This window comes from Eutrigla gurnardus (assembly GCF_963514095.1).
Source record: "Eutrigla gurnardus genome assembly, chromosome: 10".
NCBI lineage: Eukaryota > Metazoa > Chordata > Actinopteri > Perciformes > Triglidae > Eutrigla > Eutrigla gurnardus.
In genome coordinates, this window is record NC_139924.1 from 5,745,082 (window position 1) to 5,761,288 (window position 16,207).

General features: G+C 41.9%; 2 protein-coding genes across 5 annotated transcripts in view; one reads left to right on the forward strand and one right to left on the reverse strand.

The window, feature by feature from the left end:
- The first annotated feature begins 58 nt into the window (after positions 1–58).
- On the forward strand, positions 59–4,206 carry LOC311019333 (uncharacterized protein). 3 transcript variants are annotated; one of them, XM_084018668.1, is made up of 4 exons: positions 59–318; positions 876–989; positions 2,188–2,230; positions 2,373–4,206. In XM_084018668.1, the coding sequence occupies exons 1-4, from the start codon at positions 265–267 to the stop codon at positions 2,561–2,563; spliced, it is 402 nt and encodes a 133-aa protein (XP_083874794.1). In that variant the 5' UTR covers positions 59–264; the 3' UTR covers positions 2,564–4,206. The 3 variants fall into 3 exon arrangements, with proteins under 3 accessions (XP_083874794.1, XP_083874795.1, XP_083874796.1); XM_084018669.1 differs by having other exon boundaries at positions 2,400–4,206; XM_084018670.1 differs by having other exon boundaries at positions 2,436–4,206.
- Positions 3,893–16,207, reverse strand: part of dscaml1 (Down syndrome cell adhesion molecule like 1) — a 91,580-nt gene continuing 79,265 nt past the window's right edge. The window contains exons 22-36 of one of the 2 annotated variants that reach the window (XM_084018652.1): positions 15,928–16,081; positions 13,970–14,087; positions 13,662–13,825; positions 13,358–13,456; positions 11,665–11,853; positions 11,130–11,258; positions 10,845–11,003; positions 10,579–10,734; positions 10,453–10,483; positions 10,205–10,323; positions 9,880–10,032; positions 9,529–9,756; positions 9,069–9,377; positions 6,480–8,663; positions 3,893–6,406 (exon numbers count right to left, since the gene is read on the reverse strand). In XM_084018652.1, the coding sequence (XP_083874778.1) occupies positions 8,119–8,663; positions 9,069–9,377; positions 9,529–9,756; positions 9,880–10,032; positions 10,205–10,323; positions 10,453–10,483; positions 10,579–10,734; positions 10,845–11,003; positions 11,130–11,258; positions 11,665–11,853; positions 13,358–13,456; positions 13,662–13,825; positions 13,970–14,087; positions 15,928–16,081 (2,553 nt within the window). In that variant the 3' untranslated portion in view covers positions 3,893–6,406; positions 6,480–8,118. The remainder of the gene's footprint in view (positions 6,407–6,479; positions 8,664–9,068; positions 9,378–9,528; positions 9,757–9,879; positions 10,033–10,204; positions 10,324–10,452; positions 10,484–10,578; positions 10,735–10,844; positions 11,004–11,129; positions 11,259–11,664; positions 11,854–13,357; positions 13,457–13,661; positions 13,826–13,969; positions 14,088–15,927; positions 16,082–16,207) is intronic. The other variant, XM_084018653.1, reaches the window with a different exon arrangement.

The window sequence follows — 16,207 nt, forward strand, 5'->3', positions numbered from 1 at the left end:
TTACGGCTTCTCTATTTCTGTCCTGCAAAGCTCTTTAGGAGTCTTAGAGACTGTGAGAATGAAAGGTGTGCGCATGTGTTTGTGTGTGTGTGATTGTGTTTACCTGAAAAAGTTGTGTGAGCAGACATACTGTGTGGTCAATAGTCTTTCTGCCTCGCATTCCTGATTACTCGGATCGGTTCCTCCAGCAGGTCTGAGGAAAGTTATCGAAAACCAAGAAGAACATTAAGGATCATCAGACACACGACTGGAAACGTGGTCAAGATGTTGATCACCATGCTAACAGCCATGTATATGGTGGTCCGAGTCGTAGAATCGGTAAGACCATTAGAATAATGGATGAAATAGAATCATTTGGGGAAATTTAATTTAACTATTAACTGTGTTAAGCTAATATTGTGTTTACTTTAAATATTTAATATTATTCAATATATGTTTATTCAAAATGTTATTATAAAAATGTATATATTTGTATATGTGTATCAACCAGTATGAATAATATTTGAATATTAGATTAGAAAAAAAAATCACTATTTGGGAATGTTGTGCTTTTAATGCAGCCAATTTAAATGAGTTTTATATGGACAGCATCCTAATATAATCAATATGACGTGAAACCAACTTCTCATATGCATTATTATATCTAATCCACCACGTCTAATTATGTAACTTCTCATGTTTCTGAAAAAAAATATTTATCAGGTCAACAATTAAAAGTCAAGTAGCCTCCCACCAATACACTTCTTTAGGCCAAACTGTATGTCATGTAATGTTGTTTTTTAGTTTCTTCGATTAAAGTCAGAATTCTGACTTTAAAAGACATAAAAGAACAAATGTGGCCCGAATGCTCTAACCCAAACCCTTTTCACTTCCAGATAGGGATGCGGTTTGCACGGCAACAGGACCCTTTGCCTTACATGGTGTCGCAGCCTTTGCCTTGGCAGATCCACTCCGTGTCACACAGTCGGAGGAGCAGCAGAATAGATGAGGTTAGTTGTTATCAGATCTGTACCTCACTACCGTTGCCTCACACACACATCGCCATGCAGACAAACAGAGACAAGTTACTATTTGTCTGCATTTTGAATATCCCCTACCAGTAGACTTCAAATCTTCCGTTATCTAATGGTGAGACGAAGCATGTGGAAAGTTCAGCAGTCGGGCTTGACTCAGCCTGTGAGCTTGGTCACATGTCCTAAAGTAGCTCAGTGTGTCAGAGGACAGCCAAGGAAAGGACACTGATGTACAAGACGTTGATGACTTTTGGTGCATTTGCAAAAAAAAAGCAGCAGCAGCAGTATAATATAAAGTAATAGAGTGCATCAGGATCAGTTAAACACCTTTTGTCCCGCAGTGAATCAATATCAGTGATTATTCCTCCTACATGGATCAATATTGTCCACAACTTCAGTTATTTGGCTTCTCCTCAGGCTTATGGATTCCTGCTCAACACTGATGTCCTACACATAAAAACTGTAGTTCAGCTGTCTGTGGATATTACGTACCATTCTCTGAGTTTGAGTAATAACTGATCTGAAGGTTATTCTGCTGGAAGATGAAAGTGGCAAATAAAAAGTTGAACAGAGTGAAGGTGCTGCAGAGGAAAGAGAAACGTTGGTGGTTAGCCGAGGGCACGGGTACCGAGATGTGATGTAAAAGCCCACATTATCTGGCAAAGAAAGTCCATAAAGCAGGGGTGGGCGTTTTGTGCCACAGCTGAAATTCCATTTAACATTGGGTAAAAGGAGAACGTGGCCTTCTTTGAAAAGGTCATGGAGCTGGAGTGTGGGACTACACTGAGGCATTTAGCCAAACTGGAGGCCTCAGTCCCTGGCTTCCCTGTGGCTGCTCTGCTTGAGCTGTAATCCCAATCAAGGGGATTTGTGTTTGAGGTCATCACTCTGACTGTAGACGGAAGGACACACAACAGGTGCACATTTGTTCCTTTAGCACTGCACGTTTTGTTCATTTGAGTTGAAGGATTTAGCAAAAGCGCCTGTGTGACTGCGTGCACGTGTCTGATTTTGTACCATCCGTGGTATTTGAACAATGTTTCATCCAAGTTTCAGATAAGATTATGCTGATAATTTTCATACCTGAGCATTATCTCATGCATCTTGTCTGTGTTTTCCCCTCTGTGCGTCAGTGAGTGTCTTCTAACACACAGCTGCTCCGTTTCATTCACAGTTTGATGGCTACAGGAGGAACAGCATCGGCGTGTTTAGAAAGAGTAAGTTGTTTTTCTGCCAACTTGATTCATCTTAAAGTTATTTATTAGGTGTTAAATCCAAGTGACTGTTTTAAACAGAAAAAGTACCCCATTTGATCAAGGCTAATATGAACACCATGTTTGAACTTAATCGTTGCTGCAGACCACGCCTCCATGGCTATCGCCTCAGCCTCTCTGGCTGTCCCCTGTGTCCTGTCGTGCACAGATTCCAATGCCAGCAACGGGACGTGCACTGGTCCTCCGTTGAGCCCTGTTGAGTGCGAGAAGGCTGCCGCCACCATCCAGACCCACTTCAGGAAGTTCCAACAGAAGAAACACAAGAACGGCAAGTAGGTGGACGAAGAGGGATGGCGGTGCTGCAAGCCTGGGAGACGACAGGCAGCAGGTGGGATGTATGTGGATTCACCAAACCACGGATGAACTCTGTGATCACACAAGCAATTTGTTCATTCATATTCAAATGTACACATTCAAGCTGTAAAGCAGTAGAGCTGCTGGATAAGTGACAGTATAAACAGTTATATAACCGTAATAGCTTAAATCTCAAACAGCTAACTCTAATTATATTTACAGTTCTATGTGAATAATGTATTATATATGTGATACTACACTGTACATGGGATGTTAGTTTGATGTGCTGTGATGGCAGAGTGACTGTGTGAGTGAATGTAAGTATGCTGTAAATGTATATAACCAGTGTATAAATATGGGGAAAGAAATAATCAAATTATTTGTCAACATCCTGGATCTTTCTGTTCAAATGTTATCAGCCTCAATGCACTCTCTCTGGAAGCCTCTCTTTGCAGCATGATGCCCTCTAGTGTTTCAATCCGGTTCTGAATCTTATGAAGTACAAGATCAAGTGGATTATCCGTAACGCAATAATAGTCTTAGAAGCTTCCATGCACTTATATAGAATATATAACTAAACACATGAATAAATATAGTTATGAAATAATTAAACATAACGACAACGTTCTAAAAGGCCCCTGTGTATTTCCTGATGCAATGTGTATTGATGCGGTAGCTGACAGGAAGTAAACTTGGAGCAAAGCTGTTGCCCTAGTAACAGAATGGCAATAGAAAGGAGACCAAAGGCCAGTAGAGGAGTGCTACTTCACAACTGCAGGTATCAGAAAACAGGGGATCTTTGATCCACAAACATTTCATGAGACCAAAGAAGACGAGGGTTTGACTTGCACTTACCTTTTGGATCACTAAATCACAACCCAAAAAACCCTCTCTCTCTAGTTTGGTTTATACATTGGTCTCTATATGTTTAGTCCGTATTCCATATTGTTATGTCATAATGTCTTATGTATTTCATTTTGAACACCAAAGGTGACTGTATGTAAGACATTTGACATATTTGAAATTGTCTAACTTGGATTCTCTGTAACTTCTGCCTCCACAAAAAACTTTCCTTTGTTGACTCAAAGTATTGGAAAAAATGCAATAAAAAATAATTGATTTCTCCAGAATCAAGGTTCCTATTACTCTGAACATCACAAAATCACATTTTCATGCTAAAAGGGCCAAAAGCTTTTAAACAAGTCAATCTAGTCCTCACCATGTTGTGATAAAAACAAAAACTGAATAAGACAGAAATCCCTTTACCTCAAACGCTGCATGGCTGTAAAATAATGCATAAGATCATCACAGTTCATAAAAAGATAGCTTTATTGCACAAGGTGTTGAGTACTCTTTTTCTGTTTTTGTTTGTTTTCATAGAAAAGAAAATGTAGAGTTAAACACAAGCAATTGCAAATTGAAGCAATGTTTTCCCCATAAAAGTTTAAGGAACAACCTCTGCATTTTAAAATGTTTTAATTAACCCCCTTTTTAAATTGTTGAATTCACCATTTCCAGTTTTCTTTTATAACCAGCAAAATTTTCAGAACATGCAATGCTGCTGTCCTCCCCCCCAAAATGGGAATTAAAGAAAAGCAAACTCTAAATCAAGCAACCGGTGACAGAGTAATAAAAAAGAAAAAAAAAGAAAGAAAAGAAATCTGAAACAATAACAACATTTTTTAAAATGTTTAAAGGAGACAATGCAACCAAATTTCCTGTAAAATAAGAAATAAATATTGTGAACTATGCATGGTCCACTCTGACATGTTTCAACTGGTCCATAAATCAAGATAAAGCAGTGTCTGTATAATTCTATAGTTTTAATTCTATAGTCCTCTTCTGTTTCATTACAATAACTTCAGTTCAAAGTTTACATTGTGCCCTGGTTTCTAGTGAAGATGTCGAAAATAGTACTCATTTATACAAAACACTTTCCTATGTACACAAGTCTTCTATTATGGAGTAGAAATAATGCTGTATAGGTGGGCAAGGGGTACAGTGAGAGGAGAAGATCTGATTGGTTGAGCAGATGTGGAAAAGGTTGGGGAAGTAGCACAAGTGAAGTTGGCCTCATGAACACAGACTGAGTTTGAAAAGTATGTAGTATTCTCAGGAAAAATACACCCTAAATCACTCATTAGTCATTACACCCTTGTTTTAATAACTAATGAACATATTCATGCTCAGAACTAAAGGTCTTTGCAGAACTGTTGTACAATCAGGCTGTGTGGACTTGAATACAATAGGGCTTGTTGATATATTACACTTGAATGGTGTATTAAAATGCTGGAATCCTGGATTAAATTAAAGGAATAGTTTGAGATTTTGGGACATATGCATTTTTGAAATATTGCATCTCCGCTGGTTGCCTGGCAACCTCACAATGAGGACAAGATTTCTCCTAGCTGAGAAATAATCACAGTTTTTGGTCTGTGTGTAAGTTTTTAATAATCTCTCGCAAAATGTAAAACTCAATATGTAACGTTTTGTCATTACGTTACATATTGCTGATATTCTTAGTTACCGTGTAAAGGTATTATAGGGTGCAATTTTCCTTAAATGTATACATAAACTTTGAGCAAACTGACAGTAGATCAGTGTTGGACAGCAGAGGCAACTTCACCTGATGAATTGGGGAAAGCAGGTTGAACAGGAGTTTGTTTCATCACTCCATTCGATATCCATACAACTGCTTTTGGTTGCTAAAACAGACCTGCCCCATTTCCAAACACTTGTTTTACTGAAAACAAGTGTTTGTGCAACATAAAGGCCAAAAGGAAAGCCATTAACCATTAACACAGGAAAGCTAAATGAATTCCTCCTGCCTGGTTTCAAAATTAAAGGGAGCATTAATACATATATGAGCAGTTATAATTGTTACTGTGTGGTATGTTATCAGCCTGCAGGAGTTCAGGGAGGACTCGCTATCACCAAGATAAGAAACAGAAATACTTTTAGGTCGGTTTGTCTTCATTAATTATAGTCAGGTAATGGCATTGAGTTTGTGAATACACCTTCGGAAGGTACAATACAACATATTACAATAGGCTCACTTACTGTATAGGCTGTCCTTGTTTTACTGTTTTCTTTTTCAACACCACACGTTCTGCACTGAGCCATAGACCACAGTTAACCAGCGACACAATCTCACACCATAACTTGACTTTACTGTGCTTGTCCTCTCAGCTGCCAGCAGCAGGCGTGGCAGCTGGAACATTTACAAAATCACAAGGGGGTCATTGTATTATTCCTCAAACCTCAGATTCATCATTTAACTTTCGTTCACGCCACGTTCTTTCTCTCTAACATCTCCTGTCCATGGTTGTGCTACCCGTTTAAGCCTCCCTCTTCTTTTTTTGTCTCCTTCCTTCTTGCAGTTTTTCCACTCTGAGCGATTGTCTTGTGATCTTTTATATATATTTTCAATTAGAACGGCTTTTATATTTCTCTGCTTTTTTCAATATTCATATATTTGCTATATATTTGAATAGAAATATATATGTACATACTTTTGAAAACAAACATATATCATATCTTTTTCTTTTTTCTATTGCGAGAGCCCTGATGTTACATTTTGCTATTGCAAAACATTTGGAGCTACTCTCTTTTTGGAACAATCTTTGTTATGGGATTAAGCTTTGGGAGAAGAAATGGGAAAAAACAAATGAACTCAAAGTTAGCAGATACAGTACCATGCATAAAGCTTAAATAAATTCCAGTGAGGTGGAGGAACTTGAAAACACATCTTTTAGTTTTGGGGACCACTTATTTCTCTCTGCTTTTTAACCCCCTCTTTCCATTTCCCTAACACAACTGCAAACTCTATCAACAATTGATCTCTCCGTCTATAATCTCAAAGTCATTGTCCATTCATAAATTCAAGATCACTTCATACAAATGGACAATTGATCTCTCCGTCTATAATCTCAAAGTCATTGTCCATTCATAAATTCAAGATCACTTCATACAAATATGATATTTCTTGTATACATCTCAAACAATTTGCTGTATGTTTGCAACTCGTCTCTCCATTCAAGTTGTCATTGAACGTCATCCAGCATGTCTGCCTCTCTGTGCATATTAGACCTTTTCTCTCAGTCTGTCTGTCTTTTTAACTAGCCAGCATGCTAGCAGTCGGTCACAGTGACACTGTATGGATATGATGGGAGACTGGGTGCGGAGGTGTGAAGGTGGGGAAGGATAGAAAGAGGAAAAAGTGGATACAGGTAAGATGAGTTAAAGGAATAAAAAATGTCATTGTGGTGCCGTGTGGCGTCTCTTTCTTCTGAGGAGGAGAAATTAACTCTTTCATCTGTAACTGCTCTCCTTTGAACCTCCTCTTTGTTACCGTTTCCTAAGCAATGCGGTCAATCATACTTCAAAACAAACTTCAAAATGCTGGACCAAATTAGGATCGTATTGTTAAAGCGTCAGCATCATCATCGTTATCCCCTTTCACAGGGGGAGAACCATGTTTGACACAGAAGTCTGCCCCAGAGGTCAGCATACAGATTGATTTTTTAAAAAGTCCACTGTTGTTGTGTGCCTGCCACTTTGTATACATATAAATATTTACACATATACACCCAACACACACACACACACACACACACACACACACACACACACACACACACACACACACACACACACACACACACACACACACACACACACACACACACACACACACACACACACACACACACACACAGGCTTGTGAAGGTTTCTGTTACTTGGATCCATTCTAACTTTTTCTTAGTGCACATGAGATAATATTTCAATTATCAGAAAATTAACAGGAAACTGATGATGCTTGACCTTTCTCCTCAGCTTTGAGTCTGTTTACAAAAGCATCATTTAACTCCACTATGCTGTATCATCCATTGCATGTATAAGGAATTCTCCACCTCTCAAAACTGGTATTGAGTCTTATCTGAATCCATGATGGGGTAACCTCTCAGAGCCAGTGTATCACCAAGGTTGGTGCTTTATGCATACAGTTAAAGCATCCTGCCAATGCTGTGATATGAGCTCTTCTTCCGTCAGAGACCAGAAAAGTAACATATTCAAAAACCTAAAAAAACTTCACAAACTCAAGCAACCTGGTTCATTCTACGACTGTCTTGATCCAGAAAACCAGACAGTGCAGGTGGAAAGCATTTTGTGCATAAGTACTGTGTCCTTACCAGAGATGAAATGAGGTGAACAGATAAATCATTTATGTTTTGGTAAGTGATGTTTCAGGGTGATGAAATTAGGGATAGAGAAAGGTGACACAACAATAATAGAAAGCAATCAGGCAGAAAGAAAGGCAAACCCCTGTGCTGTGGAGACCCAACTCTGACCCCTTCATACCGTAGTGTCAATGGGAACCCAACCAGCCCCCTGCAGCCTGGCACAGCGCAGGCACTGACGGGTCAGCTGTGCATGTGTTTGTTCCTCCTCAGACTTTTCCATAGAGGCTCCAGGCAAGCGCTGGCTTGACCAGCATTCTATTAAGAGTTACAGTGACAGGCCACGGTGATGGCAGGCTACACCAGTGTGTACGACTTGGAGTAAGCCCCTGCCCCTCCATCCCTCTGCTTCTGAAGTCTGCCTAAGCCTGAGGAGCTGCTCTCCAGGAGAGAGTCTCTGGATCCTCCCATCTTGGAGGAGGCACCTCCAGGAGTCCCTCCTGTGGCACCGGAGGCTGATGATGATGCAGCGGCTGCAGCGGTAGCAGCAGCAGCTGCCGCTGCACTCTGGGCCACTGAGGCAGAGGAGCCTGGCATGGTGAGAGTCCTCTGGGGAAGGCTGGAGCTGCTAGAGCTAGCAGATGCCCCTCCGCTACCTGCACCACAGCCTCCTGTTGCTCCTCCGGAGGAAGCGAGGTTGGACAGGCCAGAGTGGCCCATGGTCAGGGCCTGCTGCTTTGAGTCCATAGTCACATGACGGCCCTGGGTGTGGTACGCCCGCTGGGCCAGGCCACGAATAGAGGCTTCACGTGGTGGAACCACTGGACATGGGTCATGATGCTCTGGCTGCTTTCGAAAGAAAGGATCTGACTTCATGTAGAGGGGTAGGTTACAGTAGTCACCTGGAGGGCAAAGGTTACATTTAATGTGGCTTCCACAACCTGCAAAAAGCAACACTACTGGCTAATAATCAATGCACACTATACACACATAATGCATCAGAGAGAAACTTCCTCCCCCAACTCATATATATTGTTTATGTGTATTTGTATTTCATTTTATAAAGTATAATAACATCTATTTCTCATATCTAATTGTTTTATTATGCTTTTTTGCAAAGTTATTTCATCATTTTGCTGTTCTGACACAAAATCAGATTCATAGTACATATTTGCTTGGTGACTAAAATCTGACACATTCATAACACTTTTTTTCCTAACTTGGTTTTATATTTTAAAATTTCACATGAAAAAAATATTTATTAGGAGGAGAAAGAAAAAGGTTCATGCTTTGCAGCAACTACTCACTCTTGGCGCGGTGTGGAATGGGCACAGCTACATTCTTGCCACGATCGTAGTCCTGGGGTTTGGGCGGCGAGGCAGTGAAACGGCAGATACCGGGCTCTGAGGGTGTGCTCATGGACGTCATGCTGTCTGCATTGTCATTAGTACCTGTGGTCATCTGGTCAGATGAGCTGTCAGAGATAAAGCACTCAGTAATCTCAAATTTGGCATGCTGCAGGTGCTCCTCCAGCTTGGCATGCTCGTATGCTCTTGCCAACTCTTCGTAGGTTGAGGAGGCGCTCTCTGTCGACACCATGCTGTTGCGACCCTTATCTATGTCAGAGAAAGGAAATAAAGTCAAGCACAGTTTTACAAAGGTTTTTTTTTAGGTGTAGCCCGCTGCAAAAACCACATTCTCTCGCCACATTTGGAAAATAGCCGTGCATATTAATGTCTGCAAGTGTCATTTCACTGGTGTGCCAACCTGTGTCCTGTGAGAGGCTGGCACTGTAGCTGTCACTCTCTGTGACGGTGATGCCATGCTGGGAGCCAACTGTGCGCCAGTCTGAGGTGAGAGTGCGGGCCGGCGTGGAGGCCTGGCACTTGGTCAGAGTCCACTGACTGGAGTATCGGTTCCTGATGCTGTGGGCCGACTTCACACTCTTCCTCGACACTGGGTCTGGTTGGTGGAAGAAAGACGAATCTTTAAAGCCTGAGAAAGGAACAAGCAGTTGCGAAACAAAGCACTTCACGTTCTGCGCTACATGCTACCATACTGCTTCAGTTTTTTGAGATTTTACTGATATCATGGAGAGCGAGGATCGTGAGCACTTACTGGTTCCTGGTCTGATGTCTGACATGTCAATCAAAGGGCCGGTGTTCTGGATGAGGGCAGGGTGATGCACAGACACACCTGTGCAGAAGCTCTGAGGGTTGCCAGTTTGGTTGAACTCTGTGTCCGTCACAGGGATAGTTGCTTTGTCCTCACCTATAAGAGACAGAACATTTCAGAAAAGCAGTTATTGTAAGATTTTAAAAAAATGACACTATAAGTCCAATGCCTCCGTATGTCCATGATACATTTGACACAGATCATTTGATCCGACACTCATGCACAGACATGTGAACGCACACAACGACTCTCTCTGTCTTCCTCTCACCAATTTGCTTGATGCCTTCTTTGTCCTCAATTAGCAGCTGCACTCTGGGGATGTCAATGTGTAACCGTGGGCCCTGAGGAGGTCCCTTCACTGGGGTGTCAAAGCTGCGGTTGTTTTTACTAATCCAGAGATACAAGACGAGTACACACACACACACGGCTTTGAAAAAAATGCATATGTGGATTCGTGAAATGGATTTTGAGTTACACTTAATCATATTTCAGACTGAGTTTGTGATTGGCTCTTACCTGATCAGCATCTCTGCCAAGCTTTTGGCATCTAGAGAGAGTAGAGATCATAAAAAAAAATGATTTATCCCTTTTTTTAAAGAAACGCTCATGTCTGCTTCAGGAATCTCTGACCATTTCTCTCACCTCTTAGTCTCTTCAGCCTCTTTTCTTTGCGTTTCTTGCGAATGATGAAGAGCAGCGCAACGCCCAGAGTGACCAAGATCACAGGACAGCCAATCGAAAACAGCTTCTTGACATCATCGTTCTTTTCCAGGGGGGATTTGATCGGTGGAATTGTGCCTGCACACACAGGGAGAGCGGAAATTAATTACCGCTCTTTCACAACAACGTGTATGGCGTTAAGTAGCAGTCAATACCATGGAATGCCAAACAAAGAGTCTTCTACTCACTGCCATCATAGTCCAGTGTTGCAAACTGGGAGCTCTGGTTGCCACAGCCAGCACTGTTGCAGGCTTTCATTTTCAACTCGTACCAAGTGGCCTCTCGCAGCTCTGCCAGGAACACATCTGTGGTGGCATTGGTACGTACGTTCTGCCATGCCCATGTACCTGCATCAAGTGCACATGCAGTACCAATGTCAAGAAGAAAAGTAACCCCAATAATAACAATAAATGTCTTTGTTTCACATGCAAACTTTCACAATTTCTTGCAGGATTGCAAGCGCGGTGACTCACCTTTTGGTCTAAACTCCAGTGTGACAGCGCTGATTGGACAGCCTCCACTGGCCCAGCCCTGCAGGTTGAGGCGGGCGTGGCTGGAGTTAATATGTGTGAAGACAGGCTGATCCTTGTTGAACTGGGGCTCTGAAGCAGAAACATGATGCATTCCATAAAACAGGAAAGTAGTGAACATAATAACAATAATGTGATCCAGGAATAGATGGCTTGTGACTTCAGTGTGCGTACGTATAACTGCCAGAGTAGGTGTTGCAAAAATATATTATTAAATGTCATTCAAAGGTCCAGTCTGTAGCATTTAGGGGGATCTATTGGCAGAAATAGAATATAATATTAAAAATGGTTTCTTCTTTAGTGCATAATCACAGTCTATGACTACGTATTCCTCTTCATTAAGTCACACGTGGCTAATCTTTTGTTTAAATGTTAGTCCCTCAAATGTCCCATTCTTCCCATACGCCATTGCTATCAACACCTGTTCTGCTACACAAACTGCACTAATGTCCTTCGATCTCGGGTCCAGGCTTCTCACCTCGCCCGTGGGTCTTGGCTTCGATGATCTCACTGATGCGTCCGGCTCCAACGCTGTTCTTTGCAGCCAGCTTTACTTTATACCAGGTGCCACAGCGCAGGTTGTCCAATTTGAAGGAGCGCTCACTAGAACTGATGAAGACATCTTTCCATTCTTCTGTGTTGTCTATAGAGTACTGCAGCACAAAACCTGTATACACACAATCATTATTATTAATATAAATCATCATGTTACAGTGACAGGTCATATACATATTATTTCAAACAGATATGGATGTATAACTCATTTTGCACCAACACGACTAAACTTTTTCAAATTGATACCTCTACTGTTCACTAGATGGCAGTGTCACTCTGCTTCTCCCCCTACTGGAGGACGGTCGAGCTGCTCTCTGTCTACTCCGCCATTAGTTACCTACAAACACCAAGACTGGGATGGCGCTGACTGAGCATCTATGTAAATGAGGGTATGCAATGTGGTGACTTAAAATCAGCTGCCTTGGAGAGCCAACTCCCTGCTGCTCTGAGACACTTTACATCTAATCCCCCATCTCTGTCCATCATTCCTCCTCTCTGTAAATATTTATGTATATATACACACATTTCTCCTTCTCTGTGTTTCTTTGTACTCTTTGTACCATCTCTTTCCTCGCTCTCTCTCTCTCAAACAGATGGTGCAATAGTCCAAAACATTAGAGGGGATAACATGTGCGGATCCTGCAGTGTAACCCTCTCTGTCTGCGACAGAACCGAGGAGAACACAGCAGAACATGACGGAACATAGCAGAGAGAACAGTCAAGAACAGCCCAACAACAAACTATAGTAGAACGGATCATAGCATCAGTTCTCACTGCAGGATTCATTAGCTACTCATCTGTTTCTTGTTTGTCTTTTCTTTTTTTCTGCAAAAAGGCCTCACAACCAGCAGAGATGGTTTTTATTAAACATGCTAACATGCTTTATCTGTAGAGGAATACTCTACAGAAGCCACTGCAGTAGCATTGCAGAATAAATGTTTGATGGGGGACTGCTGACACTGTGCAGATGGCTTCACAGACAGACAGGCATTCTGGTAAACATACAACACAAAACCGCATTATTTGAATATCTGCTTTGTATGGGTCTTAACGGCAGCAGGCAAACCCACTAGAAACACAATATCATTATATTGTTACACCAGAAAGTTGTTTTTGAATCTGATCTAATGACATAATGCTTTAGTAATGACATGTAAGACACCATGTATTTCTGGGTGCAGGCGTGTCTTAAGCCATTTGCTTCATAGTTTCCTATAGGTCCAGTCAGACAGATGACCCTGGAACGCCCTCATAAACACAAACAGCATGAACAAAGAGACGGGACTGAAATCACCATTTGCATGCATGCCCGTTCAGGCAGACACGCATGCCCATCTTCACACGGAGATCACCAACAATCAGATAATCAAACGGACACATGGTTAAGGGAAACATAAAAACAGAAGACCAATCAATAAACTAATAGATCAGTATGCACACTAACATGTGACAGATGAAAACGAAAGAAAAGACAGACAGAGGGTAAACTCAAATCAGAGGTCAAAGGGCAACATGTTTCATTCATTCCCATTTTATGTATAAACCCAACTTGATGACCTAAAGAGAACCTCATTTGTACACATTTAGACAAAGTGTTGTTGAGCAGGGCCACGCACCTCTGATAGAGCTGCCTCCATTGTCTCCTGGTATCCAGGCCAGAGTGATGGAGGAGGTGGAGGTGGTGGAGACGGTAAGACGAGGCTGGTCTGGAGGGACTGAGGAAGACACACAAAGAGTTAACAGCTTAATAACACGTGTACTAAAACATTAAAGGCTATGTTTAAGGAGGTCAAACAAATATATATCACTGTTCATTCTCAGCAAGAACAGCTGGCCTATCAGTAACGGGGAACCACAGTTGGCCCAAATGAAAAAGCCTGAAAGGTACAGGTGTTAATGCCATTATTGACATTTTCCTACCTTGTACCAAAAGGTTGACAATGATGGTGTCAAAGCCCAGCGTGTTGGTGGCCGTGCAGGTGTAGTAACCAGAATCCTCCGCTTTGACAGAGCGCAGCACCAGGGTGCCATTGGCCAGAATGAGACGTTGTCCATCTAGAGACACTGGGATGGCTGTGTCCTCACTAACGGACAGAGAAACAGAGAACCATGGGAGGAGGTCATTAAAAGCGCGTTACTTGTGTGTGATTGAAGTGTTCCTTTAATTGTTTTGAGCAGTGTACTAAAATATGAATTCCTTCTAAGAGGTGTCACTGCAAGATTCTCACCTGTCTTTGGTCCATTTGATAGTGGGTGTAGGTTCTCCTACTGAGCTACAGGGCAGTCGCACCTCCTTCATCCAAGGAGTGGTCACTGTGCCCCCGAATGACAGGATCTTGGCTGGGGCTGGTGGAGGATGAAGAGAGGAACGTAAATACGAAAGGTGTATGGAGACAGAGCATTTGGGGAAAAGACCATGAGAGCTATTGGCATGTATGTCCACAAGAAAGGCAATATCCAAATTAATATGTACCATGAGTTAATCTTGCCATTGTCAAATAAACAATTTATTTTCCAGCACAATAAACAAATGATGCAGAGGATTCAGAATGTGTCGAATCAATACAGAAATGTGATGGTTGATGTGCAATTGATTTGTTTTCCATTTGGGATTCTTTCAATAAACAGGATTTACTTGCTAGTGTGTGATGTATTTACTGTGATTCACACTTGGCGGAGAAGAAATGTGCGTGAAATGTCACGTTGTCCAGCAGAGAATAGCATATGAGTAAGAATAGAAGACGGGACACGGAATCAGCAGCATTAAAAAAATGAAATAAAAAATCCATGAATTCAGGCACATAACCCTCTTATTCTTTGTCACTCCCCCCACCAGCTCTCTCGGCCTCCCTTTCTTTCTCAAGCTTGGCGTCTTAATGCAAGTGCTCCAGTGCACTTATGTTAAGGTTGAATGAAGTATTGAGTGGGTAAGCCTGGAGGACACTGCCTTTTACAGCTGCCGATCAGCTGGCGCACCCAACCGTACCAACACACACACACACACACACACACACACACACACACACACACACACACACACACACACACACACAAACCTTTGCACCCAGCAGTCAAAGGCACGAATAGATACAACAGGAAAGGATAACATGGTGGGAAGTGCACTCTATTCATTCTTACTCCTTATTCTTCCCGTCTTTTAATCCAAAGCCTATTGATTAACTGCCCTCTTCATTTTCTTAAACACTCTGCCTCTCTATTGTCTTGTGTATTAGTTAGCTCTGTTCCCGTCATGTCATTTTCTCTCCTCTTTTCCCCTCCTCCACCTGCTGTCCTCCCCTTTGCTCCCCCCCTTATCATTTCCCTGATTCAGGCCAGTTTATCTGGTGCCCTCTGAACTCTGAAATCAATAGCACACACTCATGAACATAAACAGGAGAAGAGGTAGAAAAATATGCAGGAGTTTTATAGAGCAAGTGGCAGAGAAAGAGGGAGATTATTCACATGATTCACAGAACCATGAGGGATGTAGAGCAAAACGTCCTTTGAAAGACAGTATTTTTAGTTCATGGCGTTGTCAACAAGAGTCAGGAAAAAGAGGAATACTAAGTATCAGTGTGAGAGAATAAGCACCAGAAAAGTCATGAAAACCAAGGACACTGTGTGTGGTTTCATCCAACAAAGAACCACTTCTACAGTGATTTGCAGCTGAAAAGCCTTCCAGCTTTCCAGGTTAAAATCTGGCTGATTGGTTTTAACTTTATATTTTTTAAAGGAGAACATAAAAGTTTTCAATTTCAATGACAATGTTTTAATGCCATCAGTGTGAAAATACACATGGAAATACAGGCTATTAAGAGTATTCCATCAATTTATTATTGCACAGATTAGCGACTCATGGTGGACAGTATTTTTTTAGTTCGTTTTAGCATCAAACGTGTAGTCTTCAGACCCAATTCTCTCTGCTGACATCACTTGAGAGACACAACGGGTTTTACAAAACTGTTTCACATGCAATAGCATTCCCAAAGACCTGCAAACAGACTTCAATGTTTCAATATGAGCCCTTCCTCTTTAGATACTGTTGAAAAAATTGTTAAATTTAACCGAGGTGGCACATTTTTCACAATTTTAACCAGGATGTCTTTTGACCTGAAAATGACTAAAATCCTGTTTAGTGGGCATCCAACCATCATTGATACTGAATCTGTCACAGTGAGGGACCCACCCTTGGCTGCTGGCTCCACTGTGACCTTGTCGCTGAAGTTCCCCCGGCCTGCAGTGGTGACGGCTGCAGCCCAGATCAGGTACTGCTGCCGGTGGTTGAGGTGAGTGATCCTGTAGAACAGCAGCTCGGGATTGGCTTCATACTCGCTGGGCAGCTGGCGAGAGCGGAAAGGAAGGGTTTAATCTCTCTGGGGAAATACAGGCGCGACATGTTTCACACAACGGATCTGAGCACACTCCAAACATGTCATGCAATATTATATAAAGCCTTGAGCGTTATC